This window comes from Prionailurus bengalensis, chromosome A2 (assembly GCF_016509475.1).
Source record: "Prionailurus bengalensis isolate Pbe53 chromosome A2, Fcat_Pben_1.1_paternal_pri, whole genome shotgun sequence".
Classification (NCBI taxonomy): domain Eukaryota; kingdom Metazoa; phylum Chordata; class Mammalia; order Carnivora; family Felidae; genus Prionailurus; species Prionailurus bengalensis.
In genome coordinates, this window is record NC_057348.1 from 90,595,529 (window position 1) to 90,614,190 (window position 18,662).

General features: G+C 40.8%; 2 protein-coding genes across 4 annotated transcripts in view; one reads left to right on the plus strand and one right to left on the minus strand.

The window, feature by feature from the left end:
* The window catches only part of CROT (carnitine O-octanoyltransferase), a 47,697-nt gene extending 45,421 nt beyond the window's left edge, over nucleotides 1-2,276 (plus strand). For all 3 annotated transcript variants that reach the window (XM_043588750.1, XM_043588751.1, XM_043588752.1), the window contains one exon: nucleotides 1,420-2,276. In XM_043588750.1, the coding sequence (XP_043444685.1) occupies nucleotides 1,420-1,540 (121 nt within the window). In that variant the 3' untranslated portion in view covers nucleotides 1,541-2,276. The remainder of the gene's footprint in view (nucleotides 1-1,419) is intronic.
* A 1,946-nt stretch (nucleotides 2,277-4,222) lies between these two features.
* The window catches only part of ABCB4 (ATP binding cassette subfamily B member 4), a 70,645-nt gene continuing 56,205 nt past the window's right edge, over nucleotides 4,223-18,662 (minus strand). Inside the window, exons 22-28 of the mRNA XM_043588754.1 lie at nucleotides 16,598-16,698; nucleotides 14,645-14,785; nucleotides 11,163-11,319; nucleotides 9,253-9,450; nucleotides 8,078-8,284; nucleotides 5,165-5,311; nucleotides 4,223-4,476 (exon numbers count right to left, since the gene is read on the minus strand). Coding sequence (XP_043444689.1) covers nucleotides 4,270-4,476; nucleotides 5,165-5,311; nucleotides 8,078-8,284; nucleotides 9,253-9,450; nucleotides 11,163-11,319; nucleotides 14,645-14,785; nucleotides 16,598-16,698 — 1,158 coding nt within the window. The 3' untranslated portion in view covers nucleotides 4,223-4,269. The remainder of the gene's footprint in view (nucleotides 4,477-5,164; nucleotides 5,312-8,077; nucleotides 8,285-9,252; nucleotides 9,451-11,162; nucleotides 11,320-14,644; nucleotides 14,786-16,597; nucleotides 16,699-18,662) is intronic.

Genomic DNA, 18,662 nt, shown 5'->3' on the forward strand with positions numbered 1-18,662 from the left:
TTGTAGTGTTTTAGGTGCTCAGGATGCCAGACAGACCAGATTTTCGCTTTTAGAAATTTTATTTTCTCCTAGGGAAAGAGAGACAGAAGCAAATAAGCAAGGTAAGTAGTGATGAGTGCTGGGAACCAGAAAGCAAGCTGATGTGGTAATACAGACACACTGGTGGGGAGGGCGAGATCGAGCACCGCTTTACTTAGTGTGGTCAGAGAGCAACAGGGAAGTTGAGATGTTAGGGATGAGAAGGAATTAATACTATGCCAAGAAAGCAGCTCTCCAGACTCCGATCACCGCCTCCTACCACCAGTGCCACCATCCGGGCTGAGCCACCATCTTCTCCCACTGAGGTTATTGCAACAGGTTCTCACGTGGTCTTCTGGGTCCACCCTTTCATTCTTACAGACCACTGTCTACACAACAGCCCTGATGCCCTTTTAAAAATGTGACTCAAGTCCTATCATTCTTCTCAAAATTCTCCAAGAGCTCATCTCACTCACAGTAAAATTCAGAGTCCTCCTGTGAGATCCTGTCTGATCAAGTTCTCAGTCACAAATCTGACCTTTCCTCTCTAGCTCTCCTCCTCTTTCACTCTACTGCAGCCACCCTTGCCTTCTTGTACCTGTAGTACAGCAAGCAAGCTCCCTCCTCCTGGCATTTGTGGTTGTGATTTCCTCTGCTTCCTACTCTTCCTTGAAATAACATGCAGGGATCACTCCGTTAGTCCGTACAGGTATTTGCTTAAAATTTGCTCTGGTCGGGAAGGCCTTCTCTGATGGTCTAAAATAGCCCTTGTGCCTCCTTCACACACACACCTGCTGCATTTTTTTTTTTTTTTTTTTTTTAGAACACTCATAACCATCCAGTGGGGACCCATGTTTATTTGTATGTTCTCTTTCTTCCCTTCCTAAGATATAAGCCCAGAAGAACAGGGGTTTTGATTTGTCTGTTGTTGTATCCCCAGCCCTGTAACAATGCCTTCTAAATAAGTAGAATACCCTTAACGTTTTCACAGTGACTTTGCTGGTCAACAAAATTATATGGTCGTGGGGTAGGAAAGAGCCTGATATTTATAAGGAACAGAAAGAAACAGCATGACTCTTAATTAGCAATGAAGTTGCTTTGGGTGGGGGTAGAAGTTGAAGAGGTCCTCCATTTGGAGGATAGTGTTCTCAAGTCTGGGTACACATGAGGATCACCTAGAGAGCTTTAAAAACATTGCTTCTGGAGACAGAGTCTTGGTTTGGGTGGTCAGTTGATACAGGGCCTTGTAATACAAGAAGTCAGAATTTTCTCCTAAGTATAATAGTAGGCATTTTACCAGATGGTGTAAAGGTCATGGCTGTGTTCATCATCACCACTTGGAGCCTCTTTGTGTTGTGATTTTTGTATAGTACTTAATCATTTTTTATTTGTGCTTCACAGGTTTAATGTGGCCAGTACAGCCTGGAAATCCTGCCCAGAAACTGATGCAGAAAAGCTGGTTCAGCTGGTTTTTCATTCTTTCCAAGATATGATGCAGCTGATGAACACTGCTCATCTTTAGAGACTAGTCATTTATTAAGCATTTACAAAAATATTAAACTGGGTGTGGAGAGTGGGTTGTTGATGTGAGATAGAAAGGAATATTGATTTAAGGAAACCTTTTAAATGTAGAAATAGGTAGAATCACATTTTTTAAATCTATTCTCACCTAGAAGATAAAAATAGGATTTTTAAGCTTCCTCTGATGCAGTAGCAATGCAAATTGATACAATGAAATATAGCATCATGCGAAAGTTGAAGATGAGCCTCAACAATGCAGGTCTACAATTTTTAATAATGCAAGTCTTACTCTTACAAATATTTTTGTTGGTACCTGTATAGGTTATAAATCCTCTGACCATCATTGTAGAGTCTGTCTTCCAAGCACTTTAACGTTTTCTAGTTGCCAAAGGATATAAAGTACATGATTAAATGCTAACTCCCCATGAAATCATTGCCTTCCACATTCAGCACAGGGATACAAGCCTGCTTTGTTTGATGGGAAAGGCCACTACAATTTACTGGTCATTTAAAAGTAGAATTTCTGTTGGATGTAAGAATTAGAGGGAGGTTTATACCCTATGATGCATATAGACAAAAAACCTATCAAAATTCATTATAACTAGTTTGTGAATATAAAATGAAAGCACATAGAGTTGGTGACTTTCAAAAGATTGAATGTTGAATCATATTCTCAGGATTTTACAGGTTTTTTTCCCCTACTGTTCAAAATAGAAAATAAAGCTGTCAATCCTATAGCTTCTTGTATGGTGTTTGGATAACTAATCGATTCCTGTTTGACCTTCTACTTTCTGATGTAACTTAGGTGCTGCTGCGTACACCACCGAAAACTAACGGTTGTAAATCAATTGATTATTTCACACGATGGTGTCAGTTGACTGTGCCCAGTTGGGTAGTTCTTCTGATCTTGCTGTAGTTTAATGTGGCTGCATTCACTAGGGTGCTGGACTGAGGCTGTAAAGCCCCCACTCCCTGGGGACTTGGTACCTGGGACACTCTCCACATGGTCTCTGATCATTCAGTATTCTAGCCTTGACTTCTGTACTTGGCATTGGGAGTGTTCCCAGAGAGAAAGGTAGAATTTGCAAGACCTCTTGAGGCCTAGGCTCTGAAGTCACATGATGTCACTTGTTTTAACCAATAAAATGCCAAATAAGTTGCAATAGCAGTGTAGATTCAAGGCCGGTGGGGGGGGGGGGGGGGAGTGTCATTTCTTGATAGAAGAAACAGCATTTTTTTTTTAGTTTTTTAAATGTTTTTATTTTTGAAGGAGAGAGAGAGCATGAGTGGGGGAGGAACAAAGAGGGAGGAACAAAGATCCAAAGCAGGCTCCAGGCTCTGAGCTGTCAGCACAGAGCCCGATGCGGGGCTTGAACCCACAGACCTTGAGATCATGACCTGCCCTGAAGTCAGAAGCTCATCCGAGCCACCCAGGTGGCCCCTGTTTCTTTGTGAAAAGTTGAGTGGGCTTCTTTAGCAATGGATACATCCTTAACAGTTCATATTTCCTCCTATTCTGTACTTTGGCCCTTTTTCCTCATTAGTACAATTTTATAGACTACATTGCCATGGGATTTAGAATCATTTGGTTCGCTGTTGTTAAATAATGTCTAAAGACTTGGGTATTTTAGAAACTATTCACCTCCTGCAGAGAAACCTCTTCTGTCCTACTTTAACACGTTTCCCTAACCTGCCTGATGTAAAAATCATCTGTAATGCTTTTTACAAAGAGCTTTCTGGGTCTCAACCGGACTGGTAGTAGTAAAATTTTCAGAGGCTTTTGAGTCACCACTTGGGTAATGAACCCCTTGCCCTATTCTTCTCTTGGTTAATCTGAAATTTAGTCCACTACCCACATGGTTCCATGTGAAAAAAATCTTTGGTAAGATCTGGTTTGTTACGGATAGAGGAACGGAGCTGGGGCAGTTTATTTACCTAAAGAGCCTGTGACAGAGGTGAGAATGGATAGTGCCTCAGTAAATTATAAACAAATGGGAAATTAAGGAAAAACCTTTTAGTATGGTTATAAAGGTTGCCTAGATTTCTTTTCCCTATCTCAACATATTCTGGGCAAATGAGGACTAGTGATAAAAAGTAATAGAGAACCTAGCATTTTATTGTTTCCAATGTTTCAAATTACCCTTGAGATAACTGCAATTTTTATGGAGTTAAAATTTTAATTAATGTTCAATTTTTTATTTTACAGGAACAGATGTGTGCCTGTGAGGTTAGCTTGTGTAAGAATCTCATTTTCTCTTGGACTTTGATGATAAAGTTGGGAATCCATTCTTTTGGAAAAAACAAACCTCAGGTCCCCAAAAGGATAGTTTAGAAACTCACCAAGGTAGACAGTAGGCAGTGGAACAATGAATGTCTTTTTCCTTTTTCTTTGGAAAATTTTCCAATCTATTCTGTCATCTACCCAGCTATTCAGGACAGTAAGAAGTTTCCCTGTGTCTGTGCTGTCAGCTCTATAGCTTTATTTTATTTGAACTTGTCTTTTCTCTGTATGTTTCTGATAACAGCTAGGCTGCCATTTTTATACCTCAAGACAGGTGTCACTTGTAACTCCTGAACTTGCAATGCTATAGTATCAGCAGCAAATCAGATGTTCTAAAACTTATGGAATGAGATATATCTGAATTATATGATTCTTTGTAAAAAAAACGATTTCTAGTTTAAATCAGAGAAAGCTATAATTTGAATTTATTTTTAAGATGTAACAAGAGTTCATAAGTTCTGTGTCCCAGCCTGGACACTGACCATGGAAAAGTAGATGCCTTTCTGAGCCAGCAGCTGTTGATGTGTGCCATGCTCCTTGACCTTGCCATTCTGAAACACCACTATTAGGTCTGCGTTCTGGATGGTGGACAGGCGGTGAGCGATCACGATGCAGGTGCGGCCTTCTCTGGCTTTGTCCAGGGCTTCTTGCACAATCTAATGATCAATCAGAACAGAAACCTTAAACTTTCACCATCACAGAAGAATATTTTACTTCTTATATTCTCATCTCTGAATCTTTGAGTCTTTGGTGTTTTTTTTTTAATTTTTTTTTTTTTTCAATGTTTATTTATTTTTGGGACAGAGAGAGACAGAGCATGAACGGGGGAGGGGCAGAGAGAGAGGGAGACACAGAATCGGAAACAGGCTCCAGGCTCTGAGCCATCAGCCCAGAGCCCGACGCGGGGCTCGAACTCACGGACCGCGAGATCGTGACCTGGCTGAAGTCGGACGCTTAACCGACTGCGCCACCCAGGCGCCCCGAGTCTTTGGTTTTAATGCATGTAAATTTACATAAATGGCATTTAAAAAGTATTTTCTTTTTAATTATAATAAAAACCGATTCTCACTAAATCACAGGTATCTAAGTTTTCTGTCCAGTTCTCTTACTAGTTCCCTTTTATTATTTTTTAATTTTTAATTATCTTATTAGTCCCCCTTTATTTCTATTTTATTATTGTGCTAAAAATGTGATGTATGCTGCTTTTTTCTTTCGAATATTTTTGGTTTAGGAAATAAGATAATTTTACAAAATTTGGGAAAAATTTGTTTACTTTTTCTCGTAGTTGATGGCGCACAAAAACTATTATGCAGAGTAAATGGAACATCAGGGCAGAGGCCACACCTTTTCACTTTCAGTATCCAGAGCTGATGTAGCTTCGTCCAACAGTAGGATTTGAGGTTGTCTGATAAGGGCTCGGGCAATAGCAATCCTCTGTTTTTGACCTCCTGAGAGCTGAGTTCCCTTATCTCCCACTCTTGTTTCATATTTCTGCAAGTTAACCATTAGTAAAGTTAATCAAGTCCTAACCCCCCAAACTGATTGAAGGTATACCGAATAAACTTGTACTTTGCAACATTTGACAGTTCTGCTTAACAGGAAAAAAATATTTGGAAACAGAAGTTTACATAACAGCTACTTGGTGATCCATTTAATTTTTCCCCCCACTTAATCACCATCAAACTAGAAGAAAGTTCTTTAGTTCTCACTAGTGTTCTGCAACAGAAATTTGAGCAATAAATTCTTGAGTTCCTACCATTCTCATAATGCCAATTGATCTGATGTCTTTGCAGTCTTTAAAGGTTAAATATAAATATTTGAGTTTTAACTTTAAGGTTAAATATTCATATGGAACCTAGTGTATTCTCTTTTCAACTCATTCATTCACTTAAATATTTATGGAATACCTGTTATACCAACAACTGTGAGAACTATAAAAATGGAGGCAGCGTGTTTTGTTGTTACCCTGAAGGAATTTATAATGTGAAGAGATCAGCCACCTATACAGCACTCTACTTAAGGTCAAATAGGTGCCAAATGAGTAATATATTCAACATGGTATGAAAGATCAGAAGCAGCAAATAGCAACTATGGAGAGAAAGCAGGAGAACAAGAAAGAGATACATGAAGGAAAGAAACCTTTGTGCATGAAGGAAAGAAGTTGGAAAGCTGCATCTTGAGAAAGAACATTCTAGGCTGGGGGGAAAAAAAGCAGAAGGAATAAAGGGCCAAAAAAGTACTGTAGGGCTTAGGCAGTAATGTGAATTTCCTCAAGCCCAATGTCAGTAAAAAGCTGAAGCTTTAGCTTTTCTGCTAATCAAATTCTATATGAGGGTCCATGACTAGGTGTTAAGGGTGAGTAAGGTTAACCAACATGGAGGGTTTGACAGTGTATGACTGTGATTGTTAGTTACAGCAGAAGAGAAAAGGTAAAAATATTTATTTCAGCTTAATTCAGTGGAACCTGAGATGCTAGCTGAGACACAAGATTAATGATCCCTGCCATCACTTTCGAGTTTCAAATAATCTTTGCAGGACAACTCACCTTTACCAATTACTGGAGAAAATTGTTCCACTGAACTTTTTCTCATTTTTAAATCCATAGTGACTTAAATGCACTTTGGCTACAGGTACAGTAGCTACAATAAGCTCACAAGGGAGAGTTGGGGACCATGCAAATAAGAGAATAATGCCCTCTCCAAATGAATAAATTGAAACATTAAAGAAAAACTTTATCCGAAAATATAAAACTTAAAAAAAAATGGAGAAATTCTTCAAGACCTGGGGCTAGGGAAATAGCCCTGTTTGATACCAAGTGCACAATGTGTATAAAGAAAACGTGTTAACTGGACCTTATCAAAATTAAACACTTGGCTCTGCATAGGACCCACCCTGTTAAAGGATGAAAAAATAAGCTATCGATTGGCTCAAAATATTTGCAAACTATGTATTTGACAAAGGACTAATAACTAAAATATGTAAGTATCTGTCAGAACTCAACATTTTTTTCAAATTAGAAAATAAAAAAACAAGTTATTTCACCAAAAAGGAAATACAGTCTGTATTTCCAAGTAAGTATGTAAAAAGATGTTCAACATTTCTCATTAGGAAACCCACCACAATGAGTTATTACTACACACCTATCAGAATTACAACAGCAAATGCTGGCAAAGATGCAGAGAAGCTGTAATTCACACCTGCCGGTAGGAACACAAGATGGTACACTCTGGGCAACAGTTAAGCAGTTTGTTAGAAAACTGAACACACAATTACCATATGGTCCAGCAACTGCACTTGTGGGCATGTATCTGAGATATAAAAACTCCAGTTCACGCTAAAACCTGTACAGTAATACTTAGGAGATTTTAATAGCCAAAACCTAGACACAACCTAGATAGGCTTCAACAGGTGAATGGCTCAACGAGCTGGTATATCCGTACCATGCAATCTTACTCGTCCTACTAATCAGGATGGCATGGCACTAAAGAGAGAAAAAGGCATGAACTATAGAGAACAAGAACTTGCGGGGATTATGCTGCGTGGAAAAAGCTCATCTTAATAGTCTATGCATGCTTATATAGCATTCTTAGAGTAGAAAATTAGAGAAATGGAAAACTTAGTGGTTGGCCAAAGGTTGGGTGGAGTGAGGAGAAAAGGGAGAGGTGCCTGACTGTAACGGGGCAACATGAGGGATGCTTGGGGAGGCGTCTGCACGTGCAGTAACAGTGCAGAGAACTAAACTCAGAAGCAAATGACGACTAAAACTAGAGGATCTAAGATGAGCACGTTCTATCAGTGAATATCCTGGTTGTGATACTGTATTACAGTTTGGCAAGATGGCACTGGAGGCAGCTAGGTAAAGGGTACGTAAAATCTCTGTTCCTTACAACCACATGTCCATGTTTACCTCAAAAATCATTAAAAATATAAGTACCATAAGGGATAAATCAAACAGGACTGCAATCTGAATACAGCCCACAGCCACCAGTTTGCAACCTGAGAGACGGTGTTTGCAGCTAATGTCACCTCATTTGCCTCTCACTGCATTTATAAGATCTAGACATGATGACTAATATTCTCATTTGCCAGGAAGGAAACATGGTATGCAGTTCAGTGTGTTGTCCAAGGTCCCAGTGCTACTAAAGAGATAAATTCTCCTCTAAGATTTTGTTGGTGTGTAACTTTGTGTACTGCTTGGAGGATGAAAACCGTTTGCAGTTGACTGATTTCATCCTAAGAAGTGACACATTAACTTACACGGGGTAAGGTCTCGATGAAAGGATGGATGTTGGCTGCTTTGGCTGCGTTCACAATTTCATCCTGTGACACCACCCGGCTGTTGTCTCCGTAGGCAATATTCTCAGCAATGCTGCAGTCAAACAGGACCGGCTCCTGGGACACAATTCCAAGGTGGGCTCTGAGCCACTGGATGTTAAGTTTCTTTGCCTCTTGACCATCTAAGAGCTGAAAACCAAAGTCCACAAACTATAAGACGGGCTTAAAAAGAAAAAAAAACCCCAAATCATAAACTAATAGATTTACCATTTGGAGCATTGTTGCATGTGGGCATCATCAGTTTGTGAAGTAACAAGACTCCCAGCCTTTAAGTGCTCACATTGTTGGAGGCCAACAAAATGATTTTTATGGTGACTAGGCCATCCTTTCTTGTATCTCACCAGCAAAATGGTAGCTTATTTGGCCTGGTCTTTCCAAATTCCTCTTCGTCCTTATCTGCCCTCCTCCAGGCCAGTGTTCCTTCTGCCTCTAGAAGTCTGCAATTAGGTGTCCTACTCATATCTGCTGTTCCTGGAATGACTCCAACCTTTCAACTTGACTTTACTCCCCTTTTCTGGGTCGACCAGTTAAAAAAGCTGGTAAGTATGTGGCCCCAGATTCCAAAAGTTGGGTATCTCCTGTCCTACCTCTACCACTCTTTCCCTGAGAACTACCAGCCTTAAATTTCTCCCATTTCTCTTTCTGATGGCACTGAGGACAAGAGTTCAATACTACATAAAACAAGTTCAAAGGACACTGTCTTTGGGAATATGGTTTTGGTGGTGGTGATTTTTTTTAAGCAGGAGGCGCAGTGCTTCTAGAGAAGTCTTGTGATATATTAGCTGAGAATGCAGTAACCTTCTGGGTGAGGGAATAGAAACAAGTACGTTTAGTCTTGACCTCTCCATAAATAAAGATATTCCCACCAGAGTATTAGTACAGCATACCTACACAGTGTAGTCAAGCTATTGTTACCCTATCGTTCCCATCTCCTCATCTAGGGGTGCCAGTTTGAGGTTTATAGAATGTGGTCATCACACCAAATAGGATTATAGGCCTTTATTTGCCCCATTTCTTTCCATTACAAGAATACTGGTTTATCAGCCACTTGAAGTAAAGCCTTAAATCAGGTTACAAACTTAAGAAAGTGTGCTCACCACTGTTCCGGCCATTGGGTCATAGAACCGCTCAAGGAGCTGGACCACCGTGCTCTTCCCGCAGCCACTGCTGCCCACGAGGGCCAGCGTCTGGCCCTTTTTCACCTCCAGGCTCAGCCCCTGAAGCACTGGGGTATCTGGTCGAGTGGGATAGTTGAACAGGACTTTATTAAATGTCACATTTCCTTCCAACTTATCCTAAAAACAAAATAAAACAACACCAAAGTTTAATGTTGCTATTATAATTGGTCTGATAATTATTACAAGTCTTTCACAGCAACTTTAGCAAAGATAAAGTAGAAAGACATAAAATTCATATTCAGTTTAAGTGTTGGCACTGGTTATTACTGAAAGCAAGTTGTTGTTACATAAAATGAAGATAGGAGAATGCGGTAAAAGTTAGAGTCACATTAGAAAAACTTGTTCTCTAAACTCAATTTCTGGTTCATTTAGATAACTATTTAGCTTTCCCAGATGAGGATTCTGAGGCTAGAGCCAAGCCAGTGGCCAAAGGCTCAAAGGCTTGGGCGTTCAGTGCAGTGTCTGAGTGAGGTGTCGGTGGACAGCCCTGGCCTCCAACCCTGGCACCTTTTTTTTTTTTTTTTACTTTTCGTGAGAGAGAGAGAGAGAGGAGGGGCAGAGAGAGGGGTGGGGACAGAGACTCCCAAGAGGGTTTTACACTGACAGCAAGAGAGCCCAATGTGGGGCTGAAACTCATGAACACTGAGATCAATGACCTGAGCTGAAATCAAGAATCAAGACACTTAACTGAGCCACCCAGGGTACCCCCTGGCCACCTCTTTATCTCATTCATGGGGCATGGCCATTTTCTCAGCAGGTGACATCCATCATAAAGTCCCAGAAAAACTAACTCCTCATTTCTTTCCCCACACTGCTGCTTGTGCATTATAATGTACAGCAGCTCATGTCCTACAACGAACATTCAGATCTAAATTTGAATTAACTTTGGAGACAGTATAGCATTATTACTCTTAATGTGAATGAAGGAGCCTTCTTACCAATTTAACACTGTCATTACAAAATGTGATTAAAGCCCAATTGCTATTTTTAATATTTTTTAAAGATTGTAGTTTTTAAGTTATCTCTCTACCCAACATGGGGCCTGAACTCACAATCCTGAGATAAAGAGTTGTATGCTATATCCACTGAGCCAGCCAGGCACCCCAGCACAATTGCTATTTGCATTTACCCATAGAATTACATGCATAGACCTTCATGCAGAAATAACAGTTTTCATGGGAATTACTCAGTTCTTGTATATCTGGAGTATTTTAATTTTTTTTTAAATTTCATTATTATGACTCTTCATTCAATACAGGAGGTTTTAGCTTTTCAAGATTAAAAAAAAATTTTTTTTTCAATGTTTATTTATTTTTGGGACAGAGAGAGACAGAGCATGAACGGGCAAGGGGCAGAGAGAGAGGGAGACACAGAATCGGAAACAGGCTCCAGGCTCCGAGCCATCAGCCCAGAGCCCGACGCGGGGCTCGAACTCACGGACCGCGAGATCGTGACCTGGCTGAAGTCGGACGCTTAACCGACTGCGCCACCCAGGCGCCCCCCCCCAAAAAATTTTTTTTTAAGTAAGCTCTATGCCCAACATGGGGCTTGAACTCACCACCTCAAGATCAAGAGCCGCATGCTCCACTCACTGAGCCCAGGCTCCTCTTTCCTTACTTTCAGTGTACTCTATTTCAGAATCCTTGAAACCTCTTATGAAATGTTAAACTGTTAAGGATGCAGGCCAAATATTAGCCCTGTAAATATCCCAGAGTAAGCTAAAACAGGCTGATAGAATCATTACAAACGTATCCTGCGGTTATAATCTAGCAGACACCAAGCCTTTCGGAAAAATTAAGCAAGCATTCATCAGGCAACAGAGAACTCACAGGCTTCAGGCCCTCTTTACTGTAGCTGTCAATCAGAGGTTGCCTTTCAAGCAGCATGAATAAGTGGGCTGCAGACAGCTTGGATTTTGCATAGTCCGGAGCAAAGGAGCTAGCGTGTCCTAGAGCTACCGCACCAAACACAATCGCTGTAAAAACCCTAGAAGGAAGGAGAGGAATGAAAACCTTAGTTTCTATAATTAGCTCTGTGATATTTCGAAGTCCAAAGACATACTGCTTACTAGTATTGATTTTCTTTACTCCCTTGGGTACCCCTTCACTGATCCCTGCCTCCCCCCGACCCCATCACAAGACCACTACACACATTTCCATGAAATTCCACTAACAAAGGACATCTAGAGGAGAAGCAAAAATTGATGTAACTTGCCATGGTTTTTCTTTTTCAGGAAGTGGCTTATAACTGAATCTGACTGTGACCTCAAGTACTTTTAGTGACTAGTTATACCCTTTTTAGACCTGAGGGAACGGAATGAAGTACATACAGAGTGCTGGGGGGGGGGGGGGGAGGGTGGCTGGGGGGGGGTTTGGGGGCAGGTGTGATCAGCCTCCAACAAGAAAGGATGTTTCCTATTGAATTGCTGGCCCTGACTTCCAGTTGGTAGTTTCTTCTAGGCTCCCAAACAGTATTAATCACTGTAGTTAAAGAAATGTTGTTAGGGAAAATAAGTTCTTTTACTAGAACTAGGTTTTCTCTTACAATTCAGCTAACTATTGGCACTACCCTCAGAAAAACAACTGCCCTAAAGTTCTATTTTCCAATGATCTTCTCTTTGTAGAATGATAATACATTATAGTATCTTTTAGGAAGGGCTAAAGATTCTGAGATCTGTATCTCCACAAAACTATTTACTTCTGACATCAGAGCTTCCCTAGAAAAAGGGGAGGGGAGGAAAATTTTTATCTAGCAATACTTAAAAAATTTTTTTAAAACCTTCATGTCCCAAACTTCTAAATCTAAGGTATCAAAATATGTTTTAAGTACACCAGGGGGCAGGAATGGTGGGTGTAATAAGGCTTTCCCTTAAATACTGGGTAAGTTTGGTTACCAAAAACTAAATTTTAAAATAGTAATGAATCAGCATGTTGCTGCCTAGCTTTCTGATATAGCCTATAAATTAGCTTTAGCATTGAAGATTAAAAAGTTGTCTTCCAATTATCCAGAATTTAATTTATTAATGGTAGTGATGAAGTTTTGGGGAGATGGTGGGCTGGTCCAGAGCCAATGACCAAGAAAGAAATCTTGAAGATGTCTTTGGTACAAAAAGGTGATTTTAATAAAGCATGGGGACACGACCCATGCAGGGGGAAGAGCTGTATGGTATGGGGTCTTGACGGGTAAATCATTATATACCCTCAGGTTGGGAAGGGGTCAGGGAGAGAGTAAGTCTCTAAGGAATTTTGGAAGCAAGGTTTCCAGGACCTTGAAGGGCTAGCTGTTGCTAGGAAAACGCCATTTTTTATCATTTAATAAAACCCCAGCCATGAGACCCTTCAAATGTATACTGGGGAGGGGGGGCATAAGCTTGGAGTATGATTGCCAGCATATATCCTGGGGCAATTGAGATAAAGGAAGTAGAATTACAGGATCCTTGAGGTTGGGATAATAAGCTAAGGTTCTCTTTTGCCCCTAACAAAGTGTCATAATCTAAGCAGCTCAGCTCCTGGAGGGAGGTCACTCTGCCAGTTTCAAGGACTGGTCAATGGGCTGAGGGCCGTAAGGGAATTTAATTTTTCTTTTGCTTTAGTTTCCCACACTACCACGGCAAGCACTTAAACCCTTTTCCTTTGTTCTTGGGTAGCCAGGAGTGTCCAAGGAGTATCACACAGATCCCACCTGGGGACTGGGGTGGGGGTGGGGGGTTGCTAGCTTGGGCTAGCCTGACTCATATTCCCTCATCAGTAGAAACAAAAAAGCAGGGCCAATTTTCTCAGTGATGCTCTTCTAGAAAATAAAAGTACTCTAAGTTGTAATTCCCAGAGCTGGATATTGCCATTTGTGCCTCTCCAACCACTTTCTGCTCTCCACCTCACCCCCGCTCTCCACCTCACCCCCACCCCCCATCTTGTACCATCTCACTTCCTGCCTGAGAGGCTGACCTTCATGGATGGCATCAAAAGGTTTTTCTTGTCCTCTGGCTTTTGATGGGGTTTGGCCATGAAAGGCAACAGCAGGGGAAGGGAGGGCTGGAGGAGTGTGAGGCCAGGGTATTGGCTCTGTCTGGTTAGGTTCTTGTGTTGTTGGTGTCCCTCCATCAGGGACCACAGACGCCCCCCTATGCGGTGTTCTGAGATTCTTCCCCTCCTCTGGCCCTTTAGGCTGAGGCTCTCAGTGGTTGGTTCCTAGCTGCAAACTGCTGGGGTGTTCACAGCTTTCCTGGGTAGTGCTTACCTTAACTCTTCTCACACCTTTATAAACAGACCCTTTAGCAAACTCTTAGTTACTGCTTTGAAGGCGCATCTGTTTCCTCCTGGGATCCTGAAAGCTATGAACATTATATATACCTTTTTTCATAGTTATTTTAATTTTGGATGAAAACGCTTTCCTTGTCTTGACCTTGTTCAGAAAAAAGGCTGCTCACTACTACTACTTTAAAATCAACCCATTAGAGCAGAAATACGCCCAGTGATCTTAAAAAGAATGGCTTCCCTTTGGCAAAACAAGAATGCAACCTAATTGAATGTATTTAGCATATTTTGAAAAGAGGAATGCATCCGTTAGGAAGACCACTGGTTAGCCTTGGAAACCGAGAAAAAAGGAGAGGCTACGAGGCAATGCTGGCAAGGTCATCCCAGGCCTAGTCAGGGGAACAAGGCTCTGCCAGATTTCAGTTAAGCATTCCCATCCCATTATCAATGCCATCTTTAGTTGCAGATCAACAGCAAGCTATTTAACCCTCTGTTTTGAGTCCATGGTAACCAGCGATTTTCTCATTACAATTTATTTCTGCCTACACTCCACAATAAGAAACCTTGCTCTCCTCTTGACTGGAGTTCTGTGTATTACTACAATTCTGGTATATGATCATTTTTAGGAGCTTGGTTCATTTTACTTCAACTCGGATGTTTAAATTGTACTTGGAGTATTATCAAGATCAGATTTCTGTGGCAGATTCAACTCTCTGACCTCATTTTAGAGCACGTGTTTTTTTTTCTATTCCCAAACTTAACATAGACCTACTAAAACCTTTTTCTAAAACCTTTTTATAGAATAATTTTTTTTTTTTTACTTTTTTTCCTTACGTTTATTTATTTTTGAGACAGAGAGAGAGCATGAACGGGGAGGGTTAGAGAGAGAGGGAGACACGGAATCTGAAACAGGCTCCAGGCTCTAAGCTGTCAGCACAGAGCCCCATGTGGGGCTTGAACTCACGGAGTGTGAGATCATGACCTGAGCCGAAGTCGGTCGCCCAACCGACTGAGCCACCCAGGCACCCCTAGAATAATCTATTTTTAAGTTTACTTACAGAATAACATCTCTGAAGCGCATGTGTCCGTTCACAATGAGATACGCACCAAATCGAAAACAACCGGCGTAGGAAAAATACATAAATGCTTGTGAAATACTAAAAGTAATTCCATAGACGTGTGCCTTCTGCACAGAATTCCTGAAAGGCAAGTTAGTATATTCATAACCCTCTCTTTGGCCTCTCTTAGCACTTTGTCAAAGAAAGAGCAACAGCTTCTAAGGCTGGATTTATATTCTGACTCCAGTTTTATTAGTTTGAGTGAGTGACAATCTCTCTGTGTATCATGTTTTCCAATTTGTATAATGGGAATAAACAGCATGATGCAGAATTCTTTTGAGGATTAAACAAATATAAATGTCTAGCAAAGCACCTCATTATTGGTTGTTCAAATGAGAGGTGCTGATATTATTAAATGTTAGTATCTAGTCAATCAGATATTCAACCCCTATGATATAAATATGACTGTTTTATCAAAAATGTGGAGGATGTCAAAGTTAGGACTAAAGTTGGAATGGTCTCAATGCAATTTCTTCATTACTATCTTGCCTTCTAATAATGACAAGGTATAGCCTCGTACGTCAAATTCACATTTCAGATTCAGACAAGTAGGGTCACTGAGGTTTATGCAGACACCCATCAGAAGCTCCTCCCTGAGCTAGATCCCACCAGCCCCAATACAATGTGTTTGACACCATTTCTAATTAGACCACATGCTATCCTTTATCAGCATAGCTACTTTATTGTATATACTTCAGTATTCTAAATCCTCCAAAAGAACAGTAATTTATTTTCTCCTAGATTAAAATAGGAAGGCATTTGGAAAGATGGGAAAATTCAAAATATTACTGATTTGGATATTTTAACTTATATCCTGTGAGCATGGTCAATATGTAAAATTGCTCAACAATTTACAATGCTATTCAATCTTTAAATTATAATCAGGGGCGCCTGGGTGGCGCAGTCGGTTAAGCGTCGGACTTCAGCCAGGTCACCATCTCGCGGTCTGTGAGTTCGAGCCCCGCGTCAGGCTCTGGGCTGATGGCTCAGAGCCTGGAGCCTGCTTCCGATTCTGTGTCTCCCTCTCTCTCTGCCCCTCCCCCGTTCATGCTCTCTCTCTGCCCCAAAAATAAATAAAAGTTGAAAAAAAAATTAAAAAATAAATTATAATCAAATTGAAAATGAATTCTTCCTTAATTCCCTTGCAATTCAAATTAACCAGAAGTCTTAGGTAATGGCACATACACGTATATGTCAAGCATCAAATGGAGAGAAAAATTACTTCATGAAGTGTACATAACTAAGGAGATAGAATGAGAATTTCAATTCTCCCATTTCAAATTTATAAGCGTTCGAACTATTGTTCTCGTCTACAAAGTTGTACTGTAAGTTGTTTTCATTTTTGTTAGTTTTAAAATATATTCGTTTATAAAACTAGGCCTTGCCTGGTTGGAAACCAGTTGCAAATAGTGCCACTGAGTTTCTTAAACTGCTCGAGTAAGAACTAGTGAGACAGGAGACGTGTGTTTTCAGAGTAGGTTGGGTCTGGTCCTCATCCAGAGAACAAATGGAATAGTCTAACCAAGTAAGTCTCATCTTTAGTTCAGTCTACACAGTTCCAAGAAAATAAAAGTTTGAGGAATTCCCTGAAATAATATTTATCCTTAAACGCCCACACTGGGTGTCTGAGTTGCCTACACTAAGGAACATTTGTTTGCACAGACCTCTGTGTCTTTTAGGTCTTGGAGAACACACCTATTTTTTCTACAAGAGATGTAAAAATCCAATCCTATAGCGCAATCAAAAAACTACTTATTTTCAGTGAGCTACTGAGAAAATATCATCCTTCCAGTTCTATTGTTGTTTGAGCACAATTTTTATTATCTTTTGGGAACAATAATTAAACCTCAGGAAAGCAGTAGTTTCTAAGCAACAATCACATATGCTCATTACCTGTAAGCTCCATACAATTTTTCAACATACATCGACTCAAATTTTCTTTCCTGGGTTAAGGACACAACTGTCCTAATATTTTCTATTGCTTCCGTTGCAATCTGTAACGTAGAACAGATCTTGATGAGAAGTGGGACTTTCATTTTTGGATAATGAAAAATATACACTTTAGGGCTCTGTCAAAAGAATCCTCAACATTTTGTTGACAGGTTTTTAATTTCTTCAGTTTTGACAGCAATGGCATAAGGTGTTCTTCAAGATGAACTCTGTGACAAAACTGGACATCTTAAAAGCAAATCTTGTAAGACTTGGTGGGCAAGTCTTCAGATGTCCAGGGAGACTGACAAGCTTAGAGCAAACATACTGGTCTCAACACCAGAAACCGGTTTTTATTTGCAGCCCTGCCAGCAGTTAGTTACTTGACTGGTTTTAGTCACAGCCTTTTGTGGCTTTGCTTTCTTTACAGGGTAGGGCCCTAAAAGAGAGGATCCTAGCATTACGCTATGGAATTTATAAGGGCCCACTGAAGGGGCCGGTCATTTCCTCCATGCACATATCCCTAGAGAAACTGGTCACTCACAACTGGAACGAAGATCCCAATTGTAAACAACATAACTCTGCCTTAAGTCCCTGCTTAAACTAGGGACAGGCACCAGATGGATAGGTTTACTAGACTTGGAGGCCACTGCTTGACCCAGGATGTCCTGTGGATTCAGAGATGAAGGTCTCCATGTGGGGAGCCACACTGGGTATGCGGAGGAAGCTGGTCTGAATATTCAGCAGGGGAGGAAGGGAACAAAGGTGTAAAGAGACTCAGACACCATGGAGCTTGTTGCTCCAACAGAGGACCTGGTGGCGATTTTACAGTAATATAATCCATCTGTATTCCCTGCACTTCCCTGTGTCTTTATCTCAAAACCCTTTTTACCCAAGCCAGTCAAAGCAGTTTTTTGACATTTATAGCCAAACCACCCTTGACTAATGTTAATGGTCCGTGACTTAGTTTAAAGCATAGTTCCAGGGACACCTGGGTGGCTTAGCCCGTTAAGGGTCTAAGGGTCTGACCTGGACTCAGGTTACAATCTCACGGTTCCTGAGTCTGAGTCCTCTATTGGGCTCTCTGCTGTCAGTGCAGAGCCTGCTTCAGATCCTCTGTCTCCCTCTCTGTCTGCCCTTCCTTCTCCTGCTCTCTCTCTCTCTCTCAAAAACAAAGAAACATTTAAAAACAAATAAAGCATAGTTCCACAGGCGGCTCATCTAAACTATTAACACAAAGAGCATAAGAGTTTATGTTTTTGTTTGATCAGATTTAAGATTTTTACATCAGTTCTCTGCAACCAGATGAAGGCAAGATATTCGATATTTTAGGCTGAATGACCTTTTATCTTTAATTAGAAATGAAAAATCTAATGGTAATGACAGCCAGACTAGAGAATACTTGCTTTGTGAGCTTTTGCTATGTGCCAGGTATTCCTTCACTTAACTGACAGGCTCCCACTTAGCCTCACACCAACCCTGTGAGATCAGTATTTTCCTGTTTTTGTAGATGTGGGAACTGAGGCACAGAGAAGTCACTAACTTGCTGAGGCTCCAGAGTTGAAAAGTAGGCAAGAATTCTGCGTCTGCATTCGTAACCTGTCATGCTTACTGCTTGCCCTGCTTTGTAATTTACACAAGGAGAAGCTAGTTGTTAATGACTTCACACTCACCTCTTGATTTTCTGGTCATGGGCTAGGCTTGGTTCAGCGGGGTTATAATTTCAGTCATTAGGCAGGGCCCTTGTCAGGAGGATTAAATGCAGCCTCTCCCCACCTCTTTACCAGCCAAAGAGTCAACATCCTCATTACCAAGCCCTTTTTGAGAAATGAAAATGGAAATGGATCCCAAATCCTGATGTACTTAACTATGATTAATCTATACCCAGGTTAGTAAGAGCTTTTATTTTTGTGGGGGGAAAAAAAACCAAAAACAACCCACAACCAAAAAACTGTGATGGGGGTGGGGGGCGGGGGTGTTCCAGGACCTTTTTTCTAACCCTCATTCTGTGTTAAGAGTTAACTAAGTA